The 25921-nt window shown below is 36.5% G+C and overlaps 2 protein-coding genes and 1 long non-coding RNA gene across 4 annotated transcripts in view; all 3 read left to right on the top strand.

The window, feature by feature from the left end:
* Positions 1–547: 547 nt before the first annotated feature.
* Positions 548–9982, top strand: LOC109185731 (uncharacterized oxidoreductase SSP0419-like). Of its 2 annotated transcripts, XM_019335685.1 has the most exons (4): positions 548–553; positions 7538–7887; positions 8837–8996; positions 9447–9982. In XM_019335685.1, exons 2-4 carry the CDS (start codon positions 7551–7553, stop codon positions 9787–9789), a joined length of 840 nt encoding a protein of 279 aa, XP_019191230.1. In that variant the 5' UTR covers positions 548–553; positions 7538–7550; the 3' UTR covers positions 9790–9982. The 2 variants fall into 2 exon arrangements, with proteins under 2 accessions (XP_019191230.1, XP_019191229.1); XM_019335684.1 differs by lacking the exon at positions 548–553 and having other exon boundaries at positions 7507–7887.
* A 527-nt stretch (positions 9983–10509) lies between these two features.
* On the top strand, positions 10510–12564 carry LOC109185730 (NADPH-dependent 1-acyldihydroxyacetone phosphate reductase-like). Its single transcript, XM_019335683.1, has 2 exons — positions 10510–11085; positions 12117–12564. Exons 1-2 carry the CDS (start codon positions 10586–10588, stop codon positions 12460–12462), a joined length of 846 nt encoding a protein of 281 aa, XP_019191228.1. The 5' UTR covers positions 10510–10585; the 3' UTR covers positions 12463–12564.
* A 150-nt stretch (positions 12565–12714) lies between these two features.
* LOC109185732 overlaps positions 12715–25921 on the top strand; it is an 18618-nt gene continuing 5411 nt past the window's right edge. The window contains exons 1-2 of the long non-coding RNA XR_002055034.1: positions 12715–12874; positions 23800–23803. This is a non-coding gene — a long non-coding RNA (uncharacterized LOC109185732). The remainder of the gene's footprint in view (positions 12875–23799; positions 23804–25921) is intronic.

The following is a 25921-nucleotide window of genomic DNA, read 5'->3' as shown; positions in this document are numbered from 1 at the left end:
CAATTGGATTGGGGCAAATAGATCCACCCAATCCACTCCCAACACCATGTCACAGCCCCCCAATCTCAAAAGTCTGAAATCCTTAACAAAGACCTCCTGGTGGATCTACAAGCCAAGCCCTTGACAGATTGAATCACTGACAACCTTCTCTCCATTGGATACTGTCACCATGAGTGGTCTAGCTTTCTCAGGTGTCCTCCTTAGTTGGCACAACAGTTTAGGGTCTAGAAAATTGTGTGTACTGACACTATCCACAAGTATTACTATTGCCTGCTTCTATATAGTTCCCAACATCTTAATTGTGTTCAGCCATTCCCCTCCTACCACAATACAAAGGGATACCTCAGCTCCCTCCACTCCATCTTCCTGTTCCAGAACCTCAAGAGCCTCAGACGCCTCCTGACCTTCTATGATATTAAAGGTAAACCCCTTACGCTTGTGCCTTGGTTGCCAAGGCTCAAAACACTTAAAGCCCTCCTTTGTTCTCTTAACTGGTTTCTGAACTAAGTAATTTCAGGGGCTTTGGATGCAGTGGTCTGGGTTGAGAGTGTTGGTTTTGATTAGTGGCTGATTGGGGTAGGTTTGTTTGAGTGGGTATTAAGGGATCTTGTGGGTTGTAAGGGCTTGGAATTCCAAGATGTTGATTTAAGACCCTCATTGGACTTTAGCCCCTTTTCATATTGCCTAGAAAACCAAATAGCATCTTCTAGATTTCTAGGCCTTGAAGTTCTGACAAAGCATCTTAAATTTTGCTTGAGTCTAGCAATATAATTTTACATAAAATAATTTTCAGTCAAGTAGGGATTTGATTATAGCAACAAACTCTTAAATCCTTCAAACTCATCAGTGAATTCATCAACCCCCACTGCTTGAAGGCTGCAAAATCCTCCATTAATGAAACCCCACTGTCTCCAAACCTTCTACACATAGCATCCGCAAACAAGGGCCAATGAAATCCCTCCCTAAGGCTATGAACATAGCTCTCAAACCAAATTCCCACCTTCCCAGTCAAGTGTTTTAAATAGTATATTAATAATTTCATGTCTAGGAATGTGAGAAAGCAAGAAGAACTTCTCACACCTAAGGATCCACTATTGTCAAAAGAAGGAAACTCACTTTTATACTTCATGAGAAATTCCTGATTCTGTCCCATTGTAGCTTACCCCATTCCATCCAAGCTCTCCCTCCTAGGGGTCCAGTCCCTTGGGTTCCTTTCCAGCTGACCAATCCTTACAAGAACCTCCTCATCTGGATCCATCCTTTCCATCTCCTCTTCATGTATGGGGGATTTATCTGGTCTCCCTCCTAGTATTTGGCTTGTTTCTCCAAGGAACTGCCCCTGGACTGAGGACTGTCCAGGGGAATTGCCTATGATTGGAGGCACTGGACGATTCAACCTCAGTAGCTGCATCAGTTCATCCCTGAGACTTCCAAACTGGGTGGAGAGGTCATTAACAGAGTCTTAGGTGGCTTAGAAACGAGTGTCTATTTTGCTATTGAGCTCAATCACAGTTGCTTAGAGCTGCTTGATGCGATCGTCCATGTTTAGGCTCTGATACCAATTGCAACACACTTATAGGAGAAAATAAGAAAATAGGGGTAGAGAAGAAGAGAAACTAGGGTTTCAGTGGAGAAAAGAGAAGAGAAAAGGTGAGTTTGATCTCATTACTCGACATAGCCTTCTTCTTACACATCTGGGAGGTTTAATACATGGAAAATAATCCAAAAAACAATGCTAACAAACCACTAACAGCCTATTGCATAACAAACTTATTCAACAGAAAGGAAATTCCTGGAGGGGTGAAACGATGTTGTCGAACAAGTCTTTAACTACCCTCAACTAACAGCTTGAAACGATGACGTTTTGGCTGTCTTGCTCAACGACCTTCAGCCAACACTCAGGCGACGTCGTTCTATTATTTGCCTTCCCATTCCTAGTTACCTTCTTTGTCCTCCTAGCCTTCTTCTCCATATTTCCTACTACTCAACCAAGATAATATCCATCCAATGTCATTACAGAAAGCTAATGGAACAAGACAAGCTCGGGTAAGTTTTCTGTTAGCTCTGCTTACCAAATTACTAATTTAGCTGGTCTTGGCTTGCAAAATAGAGGGTGGACTAACATTTGGAGTCTCAATATTCCTAGTAAGATGAAGACGTTATTTTGGTTGGTTCATCATGAAAGATTGGACTGTAATGCAAAAAGGAACCGATGTCACCTTACGATGGCGGACAATTATTTTGTGTGTATCACCACTTCCGAGACTACGGAGCATGTCGTGGAGAAATTGTCCAAAGGTGGCGACCGTGTGGAAGAAGTTGCTGGAGAGAGAGAGTGAGTGTAACACCCCCGATTTTTACCAAAATTTAAAAGCTTAATTAAACGGAAAAGCAAGCTAAACATTCATTCAAAATAAGCAGAAGCAAAGTCTAGATACGGAGGTGCTATGCCACACCTATCTCAACATAGGTGCACAGGCTAAGTCTAAACCAAAACCTCAACAACAAAGTCATAGGAAATAAGGCACATAGGCCATAAGTGTAAACAAGGGAAAACATAAAGAGCTACACTATCTAACGGTCCACTAGCGCGCTCTCCAAAAGCTACTCATAACCTGTAAAACATAGGGATAACACCCGTCAGCGAAAGATGCTAGTAACCCACCAATACGCGTTAAGTAGCATAATATATAGATATCATAAAATCATTTGAGACAGAGGAATACAGTATATATCATTTTAAAACCAAGAGAGGGAACATCAATAGACTCATCATAACACTCTCAACAAAGACCAACCATCAACAACAATCAACAAGTCAATAAGGACAACAAGCAACATACTCAACAATAGACGCAACCTATCATAATCAAGGTAGAGTTCCCGATAGACATGCTCATAAGCAATGAATACAATAAATCACACAATGACAAATATCAAGTTCCAACCTTATGCCGTGTTCCAACCTTATGGCTACCCCCGGCCTTATTTCAGTTCCAATCGTTACCTGCTAGTGCCACCCCGTACTTCTGAGTCCAACCTTATTCCGCCAAGGACCGTCGTCCCCCGCCAGACTGCCACCAATCATTATACCGTCGAACTCTCAGTACACGAGGGTACCATTAATTATCATAGTAACATACCACCGATCTCATGAGCAAAGCTCAGTAACAATATTACCACTAATCTCATTCATAGTCACACATAGTCATCATCAAGAGGATTGAGGCTCATCAATAGCCCAATCAAGTATCAACAACGGGTACAACAAATGTACAAGGTCACATCATAGAAATCAATCAAGAGGTTTCAATGATAGACATGAAACAATACTCAACAACAACAATGGACTTCAATCCATTTTCAACATAATTGCCTCAAGGGAATGGACAAACAACACATACTAGCATCAACGACATCATATCTAGCATGGTCATCAAATGGGTAAACCAAAACAGTTCCAACGAACCTCAAAGACTTACATAAATCCAACGAATCACAAAGTTGGACTACTAGAACGATTCAAGACACCAAATCCTAACATAGATACTTAGAACATCGTTCTAGACATACGAAACATCAAGGAGACACCCAAAAGCTCAACAATCCAACAAAGGGAGGCCAAAACATCACATACCAAAGGGTGGAACCACGGGAAAACAACCCTCACCACAATTCCACACAAGTACCCCGCGGGTGGTTACCTACCCACCGGGTACCAAGTCACCTCCCGCGGGTAGGGCGGCGGGTGGACAACCGCCCGCCGCTCCGCCTGCAGGGAACACCCTGTACATACAATAATTTCCTTCGGGGAATTTCATCTCTAAGGCCAAGTTCAAGTCCAAAACACCCTAAATCTCACATACAACAAGGAAATGACTTGAACCCAAGAATAGATCAAAAGATAGCATTTAAGAGGCCTAGATACAAGCTCTAAACATGCATTATCACAAGATCATGCATCAAATCACTCACAACATCAAGAATCATCAATAGAAGTCAAGAATCATCAATAGCAAGTATAAAATAGGTTTTGTATAGCATGGGTTACCTTTGTAGACCAAAAGACTTCTCCCTTTTTCCCTCCTAAGCTTCTCCTTGAAGCTCCTCTTCAACCAAGTCTTCTTACACAACCAAAACCACAAGAAAAACACTAATCTTAGATAAAGACTAGGTAAACCTAATTAAAAACACCAACTAATCCTAGATCTTACCCTTCCTTAAGCTTGGGAGATGGAAATGTGGAATCTTGGAATGATTCCTAGCAAGGATGGAGGAGATTCTTCTTGGCTTGGAGAAGAAGCCAAGTTTTCTTAGAGAGAAGGTAGAGAAAGGTTTTCTTGCCAAAGTGGGGAAATGAGATTTAGGCTTGATAGGGTAAGGTTTCAAGACCAAGCAAGTGGGAAAAGACTATAATGCCCTTACTTTCCCTAGAAAAACTTAGGAAGACCCCAAAGAGTTAGGTACAACCATCAAAGCTAAAGGTCCCCCTTTTTTACTTAAATCAATTGACCAAGGAGTTAGTAAATTTAAGTCCTCCGACTATCAATTTGGGAAATTGATAAGAAAGTCCACAAGGATGACTTAGGATTAATTATCTAATTAATCCTATTTAAAGAGTAGGATTTTCGGGGTGTCACATAGAAGAAGCTCGAAGGATGGCTAGTATGCCTTTCAAGCATTAGTTTGACAAGAATGTTGAAGGAAATGTTTAAACAACCTTTGGGAAAAGATGGCATGTGATCTTTAGTGTGGTTTGTTGGTGGGCATAGAGATGGTGCAATGATATTGTCTTCAACAATATGGACTATGATGAGGAGCATAAGGTTAGATGGATTTCAGCCAAGAGCAAGGAGATTATTATGGATTTTCGAGGGCAGGGTGCGACAAGCCAGAGAGAAAGCGATATGCGTACACTTATATGGCAAAAGCCTGATCAAGGGATTATGTGTTTAAACGTTGATGGAAGTGTAGCTGATAGAGGAGAGGCTGGATGTGCCGGGGGGGGGGGGGAGGGGGTTTTGCGGGATCACAATGGAGAGTGGATGGGAGGCTTCATGTATGCCATCCATACGACACATGCAACCGAAGCTGAGGTTTGGGCAATCCTCATAGGTTTGGAATGGGCCTAGAACAAAGGTGTTCGGAAGTTGGTTGTTCAAAGTGACTCGCAAGAAGCTATGAAATGGATTAATGGTATCTCCATCCTGAGAGGTCTCATATGGGAGATTATTAAGAATTGTCAGATTTGGAGGGACAAAGCTTGGGATATAAAAGTGTTACATATCTTACGAGTAGGGGTGCTTAATCGGTTAACCGTTCGGTTAACCGAACCGTTTTAACCGAACCGAATTAATCGAAGTTTTTTTTTCTTTAACCGTTAACCGAACCGAAGTTTGCTCTACCAAATTCACCGAACCGAAATTTTTTTCGGTTAATCGGTCGATTACCGATTAACCGAACTTTTTAAAACTAAAATTTAAAATTCTAAAAATAACACCTAAAATAATAAATCCAATTAAAATAAAATACATATCATAATAAATTCATAACAAAATATACAAAAACATTAATTATAAACTCCAAACATCCATAACTTCAAATTATTATTTATATTTATATTATTATTATTATTATTATTATTATTATTATTATTATTATTATTATATATATATATATATATATATATATATATATTAAAAACTTCAGTTAACCGACCTTTCGAACCGAATTAACCGTTAACCGAAGTTTTAAAATTCCTTTAACCATTAACTAAACCGAAAAACTTCGGTTCTAAAACGGTTAACCGAACTTTGTCGGTTCGGTCGGTTAACCGAAAATTATCCGAAGTTTGCACACCCCTACTTACGAGAACAAAACATGGTTGCTAACGACATTGCCAAAATGACAAGGAATAATGAGGGTACGTGTAGAGACCTCAGGGAGCCTACGCCGAGAGTAAGAAGCATGCTTTAGGAAGACAGATTGAGGCGTACTTGCAAAGAACAAGAGAAAGGAACCTACTATAAGGTTCCTAGGGTGTCCTCCCCTCCATTTTGATTTATAAAATAAATAAATAAATAAATAAATAAGAAGCAATGTCGACAGCTGTACTTCCGGTAACAGCAATTTATATCGGTGTCCTCCCTAGGAGTGAGCAAACGGTCGGTCGGTTACATAACCGACCGAATAACCGAATAACCGACCGTAATTTTTGACCTTCGTAACCGACCGAAACCGACCGAAGGTGGTCCTATGACCGACCGATAACCGACCGTCGGTTTTCGGTCGGTTTCGGCCGGTTACCAAAAAACCGAATTCAAACAAGATAAATCAAATTTCAAAAGACAAAATCTAAAATACATATACATGCGTACTGTGTAGTCATTACTGCTGATGCCTAAATTCCAAATTCCTAAATCCTAAAATCTAAAATACATATACATCTGCGTACTGTTTAACAGTATATTATTTACTGATAATATATATAATAATATAATATCTACTGTATAATATATATTAACAGTATATTATTTACTGTTAATATATTATATATATATAATAGTATAATATCTACTGTTAACAGTAAATAATATAATATATATTAACAGTATTATTTACTGTTAATATATATACATATATATTTAGATATATATATATATATATATATATATATATATATATATGTCGGTTATCGGTCGGTGACCGATAACCGACTCCAATAACCGTATAATAACCGAAAAACCGAAAAACCGAAAATTTTTTAAAGGTGATAACCGTGACCGACCGATAACCGATTTTTTCGGTCGGTTCGGTTATCGGTTAGCGGTTTTCGGGCGGTTAACCGATAATTTGCTCACCCCTAGTCCTCCCCTCCATTTTGATTTATAAAATAAATAAATAAATAAATAAATAAGAAGCAATGTCGACAGCTGTACTTCCGGTAACAGCAATTTATATCGTGCACCGATGTGTGCCCAGACACAAAAAGCGTGCGTTTCTTGCTGACGTCACTCCATCCGTCCGAACAGACCAAACCTCATTATGTGTATTCAGTTAAAAGTTTATATGTATTGTGTTATGAGTTTATGTATTCAGTTAAGAGTTTATGTGTATTATGTTAACCAAACTCCATTATGTGTATTCAATTAAAAGTTTATGTGTATTGTGTTATGAGTTTATGTGTATTCAGTTAAGAGTTTGTGTATTATGTTAACCAAACTCCATTATGTGTATTCATTTAAAAGTTTATGTGTATTATGTATTATGTTAGATTATGTATATTCTGTTATGAGTTTATGTGCATTCGAAACAAATGATTTTTTTTTTAATATTTAACAAAACGACGTCATTTTGGGAGGCGCGGGGTGCACAGTGCTATGTGTCCCGTGCTTTACGGTATAACGATTGTCCGGTAACTGTCTCTGTCAAGGAAATCGAAGTCAATCCTGGGCCAGTAGGCCTAGTCATTACTCATTAGTAAATTGCAATTTAAGGATATACGAAGTGAGCAGCCAGATAGTGACTGGAGAGAGAGTGTGGTTTCTATCATGGAACTCAGCGAAAAGCCGGTGGTTCTGATTACAGGCTGTTCAAGCGGCGGTATAGGCCACGCTATGGCTCATGAGTTCGCCGTGAGGAACTGCCTGGTGGTGCCCACGGCTCGATCCCTCGCTTCAATGTCGGATTTTGAGAACGACCCACGGTTTTACCCTCAAGAACTCGACGTTCTGTCGGAGCAGTGCGTGACGCGTGTGGTCTCCGATGTTCTTCACAACTTCGGGCGGATCGATATTCTTGTCAATAACGCCGGAGTGCTGTGCGTTGGACCACTTGCCGAGGTCCCTTTGTCTAAGATTCAGCACACCTTCAACACCAACGTCTTTGGTAGCCTCTACTTCTATTGCTAAATTATTCTTCTCATTTATGTTTGGTGTTCCTGTTAATGCCATACTGAAATTTTGATTGCTAATCTGGATTGGGATAATTTTAATTTTGTTAACATTAAAGAGAGACTGAAATCTGACTAAAAAAATGTGGGGATCATATGGATTCCTTCTGCATAATATAAATGCTTCTGCATAATTCACAGAATATAAATATAGTGAATAGAAACAGGATTTATTCTCAAAAAAGAAACAGGATTTTAAACTCAATGGAATGAAATAGCCAAGTCTAAGGTCAAGACATCATCCTAAGGCATCCAAATTCAAGTCTTTGTTTGTGACATTAAGTCAAGATTAAGTGAAGAATCAAGGGACATATTCAAAGAATTGTACTCGCAATTCACAATGCAATTTGTACCAAATTTTAGTGTTTTCCACTCAAAATTTGTGTTTATTAAAGTATATGTGTGTTCAGTCTCCTTAAAACTTAGTCTATATTGAATTCAGAAACTTTGGTAAGTAATGATCCTCTAACCCTCATGCTAATTTTACATTTGTAGATAGACCAAATTCACTTTTTGTTTGATTGCCAATATGTATACATCAGGTTATGTAAAGATCAATGTACCTTGGATTTGATATAATGGCTCTGTGATGTTTATGGAGGCTATTTACATTTTCATTACATCACTTTGCTAAAGATTGCAGTATCCTTTTGGATTTTGATGTCATCAAGGTTAAAGTTAAAAGCAATGTTGTCAAAAAGTTTTTGAGAAAAAATTGATATTGTGTTGTGTTGAAATGTTTTCGGGCATTGACTTCCACGTTGAATGACTTTTTGTTTGCAAGTTACTGAAATGGGTTTTGTTCTTAGATGCTTTGCAATTATTTTTTGGATACATTATTTGCTTCCTTGCATTATTCAGTAACGTCTATTATATTATGGATAGGGACCATGAGGTTAATTCAAGCCGTGGTTCCTCACATGGCATCCAGGAAAGAAGGAAAAATTGTAAATGTTGGGAGTGTTATTGCTATGGTATCTGGAGCATGGGCAGGTGCTTACAGTTCATCTAAAGCTGCTCTACATTCACTAACGGATACCTTGAGGTAGGGGCGTTTTAACTTCTTATGTGCTTGTAAACGTGTCCTACATTTTATACAACTTTGCAAATGCTGAAAGAACGCTAAATCCAGGGTCATTACATTTCCAAATGAAGCTTTTGTAATTCAAAATGGCCAAAGAGCAATAATGATTCGTGATACATACAACAAAATTTGAAAGAGATTAGCCAACCAATGAGAGGCTTATATTTTAGGACCTCCTATGTCAATAACTTCCATCCCTGTCATTAGACCATCGGTATCACTCAGGACCTTTTTGGTAGGCTATAGTTGAAATTCTTTGCGGTTTGGTTGGAAGGGTGAAAGCTTGGTTGGGGGGCTGAAAGCTTCAAAGTATTATTAATACACATGATTTGCGAGAAGCTTGCTTGCTAATGTCTTATCCTATGCACTTCTCCTTACACTGATTCTGCACTGTCTGTTTTTGTGTTCCAGACTGGAACTTAAGCCATTGGGCATTGATGTTATCAATGTTGTTCCTGGAGCGGTGAAGTCTAACGTAGGAAACTCAGCTTTGGCCAGCTATAATCAGATGCCTGAATGGAAGTTGTACAAGAAATTCGAAGAAGCAATCCGAGCAAGAGCACACTTCTCGCAGAGTCCAAAGTCAACCCCTACAGAAGAGTTTGCGAAACGCACTGTCAATGCAGTGCTTAAGCGGAACCCTCCGGCTTGGTTCTCAAGTGGCCATTTCTCTACCATTGCAGCAATCATGTATCACTTGCCATTATTTATCAAAGACTTCATTCTCAGGAAAAGAATGATGCGTTTAAAGTGATCTTTTGGAGATAAAAGCAGAACAAAGAACTGCTAGTTGAATTTTATAATAATGCTATACTCTCTGTATTTTTTTTATTTTTTTTTGCATTTGTTCATGTTGTCTCAAAATGGGTTTATTATGGGTGTTATGTCTTGTAACAAACAATTTATTTATGAGTTTAAGGAAAACTTGTGTGGCAGATATTTCGTTATACGCTATCTTGTGACCTCTTAAAGAGTTAAGAGAGAAACATTAAGATCAAGTTAAGAGAGAAACATGAGTTTTTATTTTTTAATGTGTTTAATTCATGGGTTTAGCTATCAGGGATGGGAAGCAAAGTGATTGTTATTGTTTGGTTGACAGGTTTCTAAAACACTACTATGCGATTTGATTACCCCTTAATTCCATTATTCCTCCTTAGTTTGGATTAGTGTTTTTACTTTTTTTTTTTTTTGTTCATATTGATGCTTTGGATGTCTATATTAGAATCAATTGTCTTGATTTTTTGTTCTTGTATTTTTAAAAATTTTATTCTCATTATATAGGATAAACAACAATATTGGTAATCATTCGAATTCTATCCTACTACCAAACATGCTCATTACTATTACCAAGTATTTTATTTCCATTCTAATTTTTATTACCATGTGTGAACCAAACACAGCCTTAGAGTGCAGAGCGATCTTTTATTCTAAATTAGATATTTTTCCCACCTTATCCTGAATTTGTGTCTGTGATTTTCTTATTTTTCAAACTAGTCATCCAAATGTGTGTATGTTGAGATCACAACTCCTTCCATAAATTTGAATTCTGAATGGATCAAAAGGACACCAAAGCAGTAGTTCTGATAACAGGGTGTTCAAAGGGTGGAATTGGGCATGCTTTGGCACAAGCTTTCGCCGCCGAGAATTGCATGGTGGTGGCCACAGCTCGGTCACGATCCGCCATGTCCGACTTAGAAAATGACCCCAGGTTTCACCTGCAAGAACTGGACGTTCAGTCTGAGCAGAAAGTAAGGCGCGTGGTTTCTGAGGTTGTTGAGAAGTTTGGGCAGATTGATGTTGTGGTCAACAATGCGGGAGTGCACTGTATTGGGCCTGTAGGTGAGATCCCTTTATCTGCCATTCAAAACACTTACGATACCAACGTCTTGGGTCCGTTGAGGTTAGTTCAAGCTGTGGTTCCTCACATGGCGTCCAGGAGGAAAGGAAAGATTGTAAACGTTGGAAGTATTGTTGCCTTTGCCCCTGCACCGTTTGCAGCTGGTTACAGTTCTTCAAAAGCTGCTCTCCACGCCCTAACTGATGCCTTGAGGTACAACCATTATCATTATTGATTCTTGTAAATGTTACACGTTACTATACCATATAAATCTTTATCTTTTTACTTTCTGTTATCGTCAACGGATATAATAAAAAGCGTCCGAAGCAAGTCAATTTGGAAGACAAATTAGGACAAACCCGACTAGCCCCGAGGTTGAGCTTCAAGTGGCCAAAGACCGAGCTTAGCACTTGGCCGAGCCCAAGGCAGAACTCAGCGCTCGGCCTTGGCTACCAAGGTCAAGCTTGGTGCTCGGCCTCAGTTAGTCAGGGCTCGGCCACGAGGTGGGGTGGAGTGTGCGGACGTGGTCAACATGGTGCTAGCCGCCCACCCTTTTCACGAGGGTGGTTACATGGCAAAAATAGTATAAGGGTGTGTTTGATTCCAAATGGAATCAAAATCGGAATGAGAATCAAATACTTGATAATTAATATAAGTTTTGGTGAAAATATTTTCTTACTTGAATAATTACTGATGTTTGATTATGTATAACCCTATAATCAGAATAAATGTTTTAAAATTACAAAAATAAAAAATTAAACCAATTGATCTTAAGAGTGGTGATGAAGTGAGTAGACAATGAATGTATTGAAAAAGTCGATAAAATGAGAAGAGATGAGTGAGCAGGCGACCAAATGACGAGGCGATTTTAAATTAGACAATGAGTTTGTAATTATATGAGTAATCAAATCTTATATCTATGTTTTAAAAAGTTATCAACCAACCAATGTGTATAACTTTCATTCCCATTCCTTGTGTCTAACCCCATGAAACAAACACACCCTAAATCCCTTCTTTTAACTCGTTAGGACATCACAATATATCTTATAATCACATTATATAAGTCATTAATACAAAGCTTATTTTCCTACCTCAATTATCTTCTCTTTGCCATACATTCTTTAATTATTGATCTGATTAATTCGGGTCACCCAAATTAATTTATTTTGTCAATTGTTATTGATTCTTGTACTCGTTAATCTCAACACTTTGATTCACAAAGACATTGGTTACGTTGTATGCAGACTGGAACTCCGGCCATTTGGGATCGATGTCATAAATGTTGTCCCCGGACTTGTGAAGTCCAACATAGGAAACTCCGCTATTGCCAGCTGCAACAACAATGGGGTGTCGCAATGGAAGTTGTACCAGCAATTTGAAGAAGCAATCCAAGCGAGAGCACGCTTCTCGCAAAGTACAGCAAGGTCAACCCCTACAGAAGAGTTTGCAAAGAGGACGGTGAATGTAGTGCTGAAGAAGAAGCCGCCGCCATGGTTCTCTGCTGGTCATCTCTCTATGGCTGCATCTCTTCTCCATCACCTCCCACTGTTTGTTAAGGATTTTATCGCCAGGAAAGGAATGGAGGGTTGATTATATTGCACTCCAATATAATGAAATGAACTACTATTCCCTCGAACTTTATTTCGATCTACTTCTTATTTTGGTGTGCATTTTATATTGGAATAAATTTTGTGTGTAATTACGTGAGATACGTAATACTTTTGGGTGAAAGTATATGACATGATATTTTAACTAAAAAATATTAAGTTTTTCACACAAGACTTATCATATATTTATCTTATTGCACTCAAATAAGTAAACTTTATTTTGATGTATTTTTTTTTTTTAATGCTACTAGCTCTATTACAATGTAGTATTTGATACTACACTCTCTGAACCTACTACTAAAACACAAGGAGCTAATAACGCTTCCACTGAAACTCGAACTCACAACCTTCCAAATGAAAATCCAACCCGGGTACCATTGGACCACATAGGCCTGGTTTAATATACTTTTTATATTAGTTATGTAACATTTCTATATTTGGTTGAAGTTATATAACTTTCTCATGGAATTAAATGTTAGAAAAATTAGATATGTGAATTGGCTGATAAAAAGAGAAGTGAGGAAACGAGATCTTCAGGCGTGTAAATCACTTTCCTATAAGCTTTAAATCTCCCTCATATAAAAAAACGAGGTTCAAGATTTAATCTTGTGGGATACAAGAAGATGAATAAAATTATTAAGTTGTTTTGTAGAACTGTGAAATATCTCAGTGTATTACAATTTTATTGCATATACTTCTTTCAGGTGCTTCTCCAAATATTTATAGATTCAAAATATAACTGTTTGGACAAGTTACATGTAAGTTACTGCAGTTTAAAAACTCAACTTCCAAAAAATATATCTTAAATAATATATCAGGCATGAAAAATATAATTACATAAACCATATATTCGTAGTTGGTGCACTGCATACGAATTTATTAAGTAATATATATATATATATATATATATATATATATATATATATATATATATATATATATATATGACGGTAATAATGTTACGGAAATATAATATTAGAATAACGTTACGTGAAAGAGAGAGTAACAATCTCCTCGGGGAATTCTACCATTCCCATCTCCTCAGCTTGCTTTAGAATGACACTGACGGGATGGGTAAGAGGAGTTAGATTACGCAAGGGAACCAGGCGAGGTCGTTCGTGGTCTCGGCCTTTCCCTGCGGTCGGGTGGTTCGAGAGTGGTGCCTGGCTGGGCGGACCCGCTTTCCCAGGCTTCCCACCTTTTCTTCCATCCTCTTCGTCCTTCTTCTTCCTGTCGACGTCCTCTGCTTCGGCATAGCGGCTAGCCGTCCTTATCAGATCTTCGTAAGAGCGGGGGTGGTGGGCGTTCAACTGCTTGTGGAAATACCCTGATCTTAAGGCATGGATAAATATCGGGATCGCCGCCTTGGAGTCGAAGTCGTAGACATTATTGACTTCCTTTTTCCATTTTATCAGGAAGTCTTTGAGGCTCTCGCCTCTATCTTGCTTCACTACACAGAGGTGAGAGAACACTACAAGAAAAATCACGAATCGCGACGGAAACATCGCGACGGAATGTAATCCGTTGTCGATTTGCGATGATTTTTGCTACGGAATGTGTTCCGTCACGATTTTGCGTCGGAAATGGTGACGGAATTCAGTTCTGTAGGGATTTTTGGCGCAAAGTGAGAAAAAAACCTGGGAAATTTTGGCGCCCATATTTTGATGACGGATTTTGCGACAGAATTAAGTTCTGTCACCACAACGGCGACAGAAAAGGCAACGACCGATGGTTCCATCGTTGTTTTGCGACAAAATCGGCGACAATAATCAATTCTGTTGCGATATTTTGGGCAAAGTGGAAAATATTCTCACGTAATCTATGCACCAAGGAATTGACGACAGAAGCTAACGACGGAAATTGCGATGATTTTTTTTTTGTCGCGAAAATAATTAAAATTTGAATTAAAGTTTATTTTTGCTACAAAAAGGGACGGCAAAATCAATTCCGTCGCCAATATGTTGACACATTGGCGACAGAAAATACGACACCTACATGTTTGTCGCGCTATGGCGATGAAATCGACAACAGAAATTAATTTGTTGCAATGTTTGGCTCAAAGATAGATTTGACGTTTGAGGTTGGCGACGGAACTTGCGACGATTGTTCTTTCCGTCACTAAAATATTTAATTTTTTAAGTAAATTTTATTTTTGCTATAGAATGAGATGACGAAATCGATTCTGTCGCCAATATGTTAATACATTGGCTGTAGAAAATCCACGCCCCATATGTGTGTCGTGCTATGGCGATGGAATCAGCAAATAAAATTAATTTTGTTGCGATGTTTGGTGCAAAGATAGATTTAAAGTTTGAGGTTAGTGACGGAACTTGCGAAGATTGTTCTTTCCGTCACTAAAATATTTATTTATGCTTTAAAGTAAAGTTTATTTTTCCTACAGAATGAGACAACGGAATCGATTCAGTCGCCAATATGTTAACACATTGGCGACAGAAAAAGCGACACCCCACATTTCCGTCGTGTTACGGCGATGGAGTCAACAACGAAAATTAATTTTGTTGCGATGTTTGATTGCGCAAAGATATATTTGACTTATGAGTTTGGCGACGGAACATGCGACAGTCGTTTTTTCCGTCGCAAGAATATTTAATTTTTTTAAGTAAAATTTATAACTTTTTTATGGTCGAATTTTGCACTTAGACTTGGTATTACAATTTACAAGTAGTAAATTTTCAAAATTTAATTTAAAATTGAAATTGCATATGTAAAAATGAAATATGAAGTTTATTTATTTATAAAATTTTTTGTTTAATAATTATATTGATTTGCTAAGATAAAGTTACGGACATAAATATTTGAAATTACAATAAGAATTGATATTTAAAATGGGTAATTATTAAAAGTAATAAAATATATTAAATCATTAAAACAATGTATTTAAAATTTCAAAATTTTAAGAATTCCTTAGTAAATTAAGTTGGTAGTTAAATTACAATTTGTGAAGTCATCACAAAATAAAAATTTGAGACTCTTTTTGGCAAAATATATAAAATAATTATATAACTGAAATTTAATTTGATCTAGCAAAATAATTATACTCGGACAATGAATTCATATGCTATAACTAAATTGCATAACTCTTTTGTCACTACTCCCTCCATCCTATTTTACTTGTCTTACTTTCCTTTTTAATTTGTCACGAAATAGTGTCTTCTTCCCAAAATTGAACATAACTATTATTTTACATTTTCCAATTTGTCATTTTGACTTGTTCAAATTTCTTGACAATTAATGAGACAAGTACAATTGTACTTTGTACAAATGACACCAACTTTTAAACGGCAAAATTAAAAAATTAGAAACATTTATTTTGTTGCATTAAAAACCATGCAAAAAAATAAATGTTACAAGATATTATGGACATGTGGATTATTTCACAACATCAGTAAATTTATTACAGTAATTTCACTTTTAACAAATATTAAGTTGAATTTTACTGTCTAATCAATACTGCATTAAGAAGATTTAAATTATTTTAATATGAAAAATTGTTAGGATCGGATGTCATTTTTATTATCAATTATAACTATGTACAACAATAATCATCTTTACTACTAGTTTTTACTACAAGTTTAAAAAATTCTTTTTGATTATATCGAAAATAATCATTTTTATTTTATATTAATTATTTAACATTTAAAAATTATTCTAAACATTTACATATTTTAACTTGTGTGTTGGATATCAATTTTAACGCACAATATATCCATGATAACAATATATATAATCGTGCAAAGGGAACCGTCATAGTAGGGTTTTTAAAATTATTTTAAATATATATACATATAATATGTTGGGTTTTGTAACCCACCGTATTATTATTATTATTATTATTATTATTATTATTATTATTATTATTCTTATTATTATTATTATTATTATTATTATTATTATTATTATTATTTAACAAAACTTAAAATAATAAACCTGCGACGTCGGTTCCATAGAGAACCCACATCTTAGGTTTAATTTTAAAAAAAAAAAACAACGTTGTATGATTAAGATAAAATATAATATATTTTTTAAAAATTTATATACATATGTGTTTAAAAAAAAAAACAACTTATTATTATATACATATGTGTTTTTTAAAAAAATTATCATAAGGCATACATATAAGTTATTTTTTTTTTCAAAATATTTATTTATATATTTTTATATATGTTTTTATTGAATTTTAATAAGGTATATAACGTTGGTTTTTAAAATGATTTGATTTTATATTTTATTTTATTTTATATATATATATATATATATATATATATATATATATATTTCTTATTTTATTTTTATTATATGGTATATAACATAGGTTAAAAAACATAAATCTTATATATTGTATAACATCATTTTATTATTCGAATTGATTAGAATTGATTTTATAACTTCATTTATATATATTAAAAAATTCCCTCCAAACTTAAATCCAAAACTTTTCAAAAATCTTACAGTTTCTCCGAGACCTAAACTTAAGCCAAAACCCTCTTCATTGATCGCCACAGGAACCCAAGTTGCCGCAGTCGTCGCTACTTGTCAATGCCTTCGTCACCATCAGCCGCCTTCCCCGTGAGCCGTCAGCCGCTGCGTAGAGTCTCTGGTCATCTTCTCCGATCGCCTCCGAGAAGGCCTTTGTAGAGTCTCCCCAGATCTGAACAGGTTCCCTCGTCCTCCTCTCATTTCTCTGTTTATTTTGTTTTCTTTTAGGTTTCTCTCTCGTCTGTGCTATTCTGGTGTATTATGTCGGCCGTCCAATGGCCATGAATTTCTGCCGGCGTGGTCAGAATGTGCCGTCGTTTGTCGTCGTCTCTCTGTTGCTTGTTGAGAAAATTAATTTGTTTGTGTAATAGGAGAATTACACTGCCGTCCCAAAAAAATTAATTGTTTAATCTGTTAGTGTAAATGTGTAATAGGTGTCTACTCCTATATCTATTTGTATTGTAACCAGAACTGGAATGTGTAATGGGAATGTATATATATCGTTTTGTCAATGTTGCATTCTGAAGGTTTTATATGGATATCTCAGGTTCAGGTAGTTACTATATAGCTTTGTTTAAGAGTTGATTATATATATATATATATATATATATATATATATATATATATATATTCCTCATGAATGCTTGAAATTGATTATGATTGCTACTGCAGATTGCACAACATAGTTTGTACGTTCTGCATGTCTTTGCATGATTGATATTGATTTACAAGGAAAAGTATAATTCTAATTCTCCATTTGTAGCATCTATCATATCTTACAAATCCTCACTCAAAGCATATATAGATAATATATTTAAAATTTTCTTCTTAATTGCATGTAGGCTGCAAACCTCTGATTTCAGCTTCCTTTCCATGCCATCTTATGATCAGACTGCATTCCCAAAGCTACCTACTAATGTAAGAGTGCTGTTGTTAAGGTGATTGGCTGCAGTACAAAAATGGCAGTCAACATCTTCCAACACTAGACAAGGTTAGAGAAACTTGAAATATGCATTATTAGATTGTGTGTATTTTGAAATTTAAATTATTAGTGAAAAAAAAAAATTTGCCTTAGAAAATTAGGAAATGTTGAGATTCTCAAACCGAACTAATGTATTTGACAGTAAATGACTTAGAGCTCCATAAGTGTGTTTATTCGTATGTAAGGCTTCTGTTTTCTCATGGAATTCAATCTTTAGCCTAGAAACATTTAAAATGTCCAGCCTCATTTTTGTTCTACTTAGCATAGTTGGATATTTAGTACATTTGACATTTCACATTATTTCCTTTTCTAGGGATTTGGAGGCTTTAAAATGTGATTGGTTCTACTTATTAGAGTATATATATATATATATATATATATATATATATATATATATATATATATATATATATATATATATATCAGTTACATCCTACAATTTTACTGCAATGTGTAATGTGAAATGAGTGTATATGCTTAAGATTCATTACTCATGTGCTTTCTAATGTTAAATATTGTAGGATTTATCTCTTAGCCTCTCATATCATATTAGATCGTAGTTGTTATAGTTTTATTTTTTATTTTTTTGAAAAACATAGTTGTTATAGTTTGTTTAAGGAAATAACTAATAAAAAAGGGATTAGGTTCAAGTAAATTTGTAAATTTATAATCTTTACATATAGAATAGTTAAGTTGTTTTCTTGACTTCTTCCCAAGAGTCTTAGTCGTTTTTTTTTTTTTTTTTTTTTTTTCTGAAATCAGGATTATGTTGCGGTTGGCGGGCATCATTTGTGGTCCAATTAATGCTAACACAATAGATTTTCTATGCTTCTTATGCAGCAAAGATTGGATCTCTTGAATGTGAGAGAGCTGGTACTTCATCATCACAAGTGGATTAGACTTGATATTCATATTTTATGGATTATTATATTGTTGTTTAGAAATGAATTTCATATTAAGTACACCATTAAATTTGTGAATTATAAAGCACTATTACTTTTATATTACAAATTATATTGTATTTTAGTTTTAATAGTGCTTTTGTTTATAAATATAACTGCATATTAACATTTTATATACTCACCTTAGAATTTTAACATAATAATAATAATAATTACTGAAATATTAAAAAATTAATAATTTAGAAGAATAGCAACGAAATGTGATTTTAGCAATAGAATATTCGTTGTCGTTATGACGACGAAATTGGTGACGAGAAGATTACTGTCGCCCAAAATGCAATGAAATCGCGACAGTAATTAGTTTTATTACTTTCTTACGACGAAATGTCGTGATGGAAAACAAATTTTGCGACAGAATATCTAGCGATGGAATTGCGACGAGAGTTTGTTCTATTGTTTTGTTACGACGGAATTTCGTGACGGAATACAAAATTTACAACGGAAAGGTTAGCGACGGAATCGCGATGACAATTATTTTCGTTGTTATATTTCACGACGATGTGCGACGGAATATGAGTTTCGCGATGGAATATTTTCTCACACGATGGCGACGGAAGGAAAGATTTCCGTTGCCAAAATCGCGATAGATTCACGACGGAATGATTTCCGTAGCCAACTTCACGACGGAAAATTCCGTTGCGTTTTTCTGTCGCCACCGCTCGTGACGGATTATTTCCATCACGAAATGGAATACTACAAGCCTGGAGACTACGGAATGAATTCCGTCGCGAAAATGCAAAATTCCGTTGCAAAACGTGATTCGCGACAGAATTTCTCGTTTTCGCGACGGAAAAATTCCGTCGCAAATCGAGAATTTTCTTGTAGTGGAAGGGTTTCTTACGCTGTATGCTACCGGAGAAGTATGTCAGGAAGCTCTTGGATAACTCCCCAAAGTTTTGGATCGACCCATCAGGGATGGTGTTGAACCAGTCTTGGGCCGCTCCATCCAGGGTGGACAAGAACGCTCGGCACATGATGGCGTCCCCTGCACCGATCATTACCATAGCAGCCTTGTACCTCGTCAAGTGGACGCGTGGGTCAGTGACCCCCATGTACTCCTTGATGGCGGGCAACCTAAAGTCCCTCGGCAAAGGTATGTCCATGATGCTTGGGGAGAATGGTGCTGCCATCCGTACCTCGGGTTCCGGCGACTGCTCCCGTGCCTCCACCCTTCTTGCTAACTCCTCGATTCTTCTCTGCAGCCTCTCGACCAGGGCCGACTCATCAAGGTGCCGGTGCGGGGCCGGCTGCCGCTCCTCCAAGTGTCGGTGTGGAACCCGCTCATCAACGCGTCGCTTCCCCGCCGAGTGCCGTCGCGGAGCCGGCTTTGCGACGCGTCGCTCCTCCAAGTGTCGACGTAAAGCCGACTCATCAACGTGTTGGCGTGGGGTCGGCTCCCGAGACTCGCCCACCTCCTCTGCGGGTGATCTCTCGGCTTCTCTGTTTTCGTGTTGGCGAGGACCTCTGGTAGAGGATCCCTCGGCCCGTGATCCTAATCTTTGCCGCACGGGCGCCCTTTGTCCCAATCGTTCTGGTGCAGATTGGGAAGGGCCTGGTTGTCGTCTGGCGGGTCCACTTCTTTGGGTCTCCACCCTTATTTCCTGGGGCCGCGACGAGGGCACTTGGCCTTGTAGTCCCACCGCCACTTGGTTTAGTGCCGCTGCCACCGCTTGCTGGATGGTCGCCTGGAGGTTCACGACTTGGTTCGCCCCTCCATTGTGAAGCTCGTCTCGGAGGTCCCCTCCATTGTTGAGTTGGTCTCGAAGGTTTCCTCCATTATTGAGTTGGTCTCGAAGGTCCCTGGGCCTCCCGTTGTTGAGCTTGTTCTCGGAGGTCCCCTCCGCGATTGTTGGTGAGTTGGTCCCGGAGGTCACCTGAGGCATTGCCATTGTTCACGTTGCGGGAACCGTGGGAGCTGCGGGACACCATTCTTTCAAGCTTGCTGGTGAAAGAGGAATGAGTTGTGTGTGTCGTAGCCTGCTTGAGTATTGGACTCAGGCTCTCAATGAAAGCACCAATGACGGTAATAATGTTATCGGAAATATAATATTAGAATAACGTTACGTGAAAGAGAGAGTAACAATAGTTGTATTGCTTTTTGTCTCAGTATAGAAAGTACAGTGTGTCATTTGCTAGCTGAGGAGAGCCCCATTTATACTTAGAGTCCTAACGGTAACAACGTGGGACATAAATGGGGAGCCTAACCTTTAACTCTCTCTCATCAATGGGGACTTCAATGCTGGCTTCAATGGTAGTAAAGTGGCACCTATTGGAATTCATAACCGTTGGAGTTCTGCCCGTTGAGTTCCCATGTGATGCTGAGTCAATGCCCACATGTGATCCGGGTCGGGTGCCAGCCCTATTATCCTGTCAATATATATATATATATATATATATATATATATATATATATATATATATATATATATATATAATCCGGATCAGGTGAGAACCTAATCTTAGGTGAGGACGTGAGGACTAATCTTGTGCGTTTGTTTTTTTTATTTGGATGGTCCAGATTTGAGTTCTTGAGATGACATGGATTGATCTTTTTTGTTAAAGTGGGATAATAATGTCTTTTTCTATTTTTTTAAGTGTGAACGCATGTATAATCCTTGGCCAAATTGGTTTCCTATTTTCTTGGATCACCACCGTTGCAATTTGGAGCCGCGATTTCTTCATCATTGATTGAGTGTTTGCCCACGCAAACTAATCAGTATTTTTTTTTTGCTTGTTCTTTTGAGTATAATATTGTCTATATTTGGATTGTCGTGTATATGTATAAATGCCTGGGTAGTACGATTGTGCATTCGTGTGTGCTGATTGTGCAACCTAGTGTTGTAAGTTATGCACTATAGGCTAGGGAGTTGTGCATTATAGCACATAGTTCAATGCACCGTAGAACAATGGATGTTCACTGTATGATTTTTTGGCGGGGTTTGAATGCACAACAATGAAGTTATTGATGCACAACACTCAGTATAGGAATGCACAACATTTTGTATAGGAATGCACATCTTTTAATAAGACTGATTTACCCTAAATTTATATATTTTAATATTTTTAAGGGATTTTTTTTCTTAATCCGTGTGATTTGTTTCTTTTAATCTCAATCATACATCATTCTTATTTAATGGTCTAGATTAGTCCTCACGTCCTCACCTAAGATTAGGTCCTCACTTGATCCGGACCCTATATATATATATATATATATATATATATATATATATATATATATATATATATATATATATATAGGATTATTTTAAAATACAAATCCCTCTTAAAATACAAACTGTGTGCATGTAAGTATGTTAATGTGTGCACGAGCTAATCTAAGATATTGTTGGCAGTGTACCCAGTGGGCATGTAAGTATGTTAATGTGCGCACGAGCTTTGATGGATGGTTGTGATTTTTTCCTCCTACGCGCTATGTGTCTGTAAGTATGTTAATGTGTGTACGAGCTTTGATGGATGGTTGTGATTTTTCCTCCTACGCGCTGTGTGCATGTAAGTATGTTAATGTGTGCACGTGCTAATCCCAGAAATTGTTGGCAATGCGCCCTGTGTGCATGTATGTATGTTAATGTGTGCACGAGCTCATGTTTTTATTTTAAGGGAAACTAGTAATTCACCCGTGCGATGCACGGGAAAAAATTATGTTATTATAAATATAAATAAAAAATAGAAAAATTAAAATATTTTAAATTATTTAATATAATAATCTTTTTGAGCTTCCATTAGTCAAGTATTTATTATTTTTATAGAATACAAAATTACAATTACAATTACAATTAAAATTATAATTATAATTTTGTATGGTTAATATAATCTCTAATTATGTATATATTCAAATAAACTTATAGAGAGAATTTACATAATTACATTGATTTATTCTTTAAATTTAAACTCTAATTGAACACATTTTTTATATGATTATATAATATATAGCTATTTTATTTTTTAAATGTTGTGTTTTTTTTTTCACAATACGAATAATAACTAAGATAATTACATTTGGAAAACAAATTTCAAATTTTGTATGTGTAAATTTAAACTCTAATTGAACGCATTTTTTATATGATTATATAATATATAGCTATTTTATTTTTCAAAAGTATATGTTTTTATATGATTATATAATATATAGATATTTTATTTTTTAAATGTTGTGCTTTTTTTTAATAATAATAAAGTATGTTGTGGCATTAATTGTAACATTAATTATTTCCCAAACCATATATATATGCAGCTAATGCATTACTCGTGCAAAAGCAACTAATATATATACTAATATAGGATTATATTTAAATACAAACAACCCTTAAAATCAAACGTGTGGATTGATTAGGATCGTTAGATTTTGGAATTAGATGGATAGGATTTATTTTATTATTTATGCATATTTTATTTAACCTTGCACTTGTTTTTAGGTTAGGGAGGGTAATTTTGGTTTTTGACTATTGTTTTAATCGGATCAAATTATAGGAATCCAATCAGCATTAGATATTTAGTCTTTCACGATATGATCTCTCTCTCTCTTTACTGTACGGTTGCCGAAGAAGACTTTGCCACGTCGTTCAATTTGCATTCTTCATCAGCGGCGGATGATGGTTGTCGTCGGCTCTCTCCCAACTTTGTTCTCTCTCCAACTGATTTGCGCTTTCTTTAATCTCCTTCATTTGCAAAGCTTTGGGTTCGTTCTTGCGACTCTCCAACAACGCAGATGGTACTAGCTGGGGACCACGGTCGACACAAGTGGCAGTCCCCGAGTCTAGTTGCCACACAAGGTAGGGTTTTATAAGGCATGTTTTTGTCGTTTTTTGTGTTCTTGTTTGTGTTTTTTTTTTTCAATTGGGTGGGTGTATTGTGTGAATAGGTGGGTTCCCCGTACTGTATCGTAAGCTGTTTAGGGGGGGGGGGTTGCTGTATTGTTTAGTTATTTGGAGATTTTGGCAGATGACGGCTACTGGCTTTATTTTAACTATTGGGGGTTGCTTCACCAATTAGTAATTTTTCTTCTAATATTGGGGTAAATTGCAGAATCAAATCAGTGCTTCCTTTAATATTTGGGTAAATTGCATAATCAAATTAGTGCTCGGGCCATTGTTCTTTTTCATTGAATTTATAGCATACATCTGATATAAAGTTTATTTCTATAAACTATTTAATGACACAAGTAAATTATGATTGTTTTGATTAAATAACTATTACATTATTTATACGTGTAATCCCAACTCCAATATTATTTTTCTATATGTGCATTTGATTTTATTGGCCTTCCATTTCATTTTTAAAATTTCGTTTCTATTTTAGGGTATCATACCTATATTTGTGGGTTGACTTTTTTTTTTTGAGTTTTTGTTTTGTAGTGCTGTTATTTGTTTCCCAGTGGGTGTGGGATTTTTTGGCTTTGTTATTGTATATTTCGGTGTTGTTGTTGCTTTGTATGTTGTTGAAGTGGTGCTCTGTGAAGGGGGTGTTAGATTTCGCTTTCTGGTAGAATTGGCCTTAGTTTTGCATGTGTGTGCACTTGTGTGCACACTCAACACTGACCATAATGTTTTTCTGTGCATGATGTACAGTGTTGTTAAATTTGTAGTGACCATGTGCATTGGCATGTGTGACTGTGTGCAAATCTATTTGTTTTTGTGTGTCTGTTGTTTTTGTTTCTTTTTTGTTTGTTTGTTTATGGTTTAGTCCTATATATGGTCTTGTCGTTTTCCTGTTGTTATCTTTTCCTGTTGTGAACTGCGGTGCACTATCTGTTTGTTGATGTCAAGGTTGGGAGTTCAATTTTATGGGTTTTTTGTAGTTTTTTTTTAGGTGTTTTTATTCTTTTAGTTGGGTCACACACGTATAGGTTACTGTACTCTATTGTGTGTATTTCTCAATTCGAATGTGTCCATAAACTTGATATTCTCTAGCGTGTTGCCTTGTTGCTATAGGTATGAATGAATTCCAAGGTATCACATTCAGAAGCTAGTGGTTCGGGAATTTCTGATGTTGACAATGATTTTGTGTCGTCACCTTCGGCTCTCTTTGCAAGGCTGCAAGAAGACCCTGTGTGGAATGCCCCCGATTATGAACTCATTGTGGAGGACGCTGCTAGCCTGCTAGGTTTCCTAGGCTGCAAGAAGACACGAGCGTTTTAGTTTATTTCTATTATTTAGTGTTGCATTCAAATATGTCTTCTCTATGGTTTGCACATGTTTTGGGAGAACTATACTGATTTTGGGTTAGGATTTTTGTTGTCGTAGGGTGATTATATACATTATCCTTCCAACTACTGTATCTATTTCATTTTCGAGAGCTATATTTATTACATTATGTTATTTCCATTTTTTGTGTTTAGTGTTTTAGTCTTCTTATGTAGATGTATGTGGTGTTTTAAACGTATCCTTTAGCTCATTATTTAGGTGTGCACCAGCTGGTACTAGGTATTGCACATTAGATATGCTATGTCAACCCTGTGTACATCAACACTCAACTGAATGCAGTACTTTGTGATTAGTGGATTTTCCACCCAACTACGTTACAATGCGTGCACACATTTCTATAGGTGTGTGCTTCCTGTCGGTTAACCACAACTTTATAACCGTTCCAAGTTCCAATGGAGAGCTAGCTGAGCGCATCCACACAATAAAAAAATTCATCATTTTGCAATCTTGTACAATGCCCCAATCATTCTTCCTGTGTGCACACACATCCAAAACTGTATGCACACCTGCGGCAATTGTGTTGACTCATGGATGCACACTACATTGAAATAAAAATTGTAGCCCTTTATTTATTCAATTACACGTCCTTTTAGCAAAAACAACTAGATTTGCCGTCTCTTTAAAACGTACTCCATATATTGTAAACTCAGTATATTCGTATTTAAAACATTATGGCTTTCTAGTCTTCTGTTGGTCCTATTTTGTTTGGACAATTGCATTATGTTATGCTATTTCTATTTTTTTGTTCAATGTTTTTAGTCTTTTTCTGTAGATGTATGT

Source organism: Ipomoea nil, unplaced genomic scaffold (assembly GCF_001879475.1).
Source record: "Ipomoea nil cultivar Tokyo-kokei standard unplaced genomic scaffold, Asagao_1.1 scaffold1353, whole genome shotgun sequence".
NCBI classification, from domain to species: domain Eukaryota; kingdom Viridiplantae; phylum Streptophyta; class Magnoliopsida; order Solanales; family Convolvulaceae; genus Ipomoea; species Ipomoea nil.
Note: the sequence above shows the minus strand (reverse complement) of the source record. Positions and strands in the feature narration are given on the sequence as shown.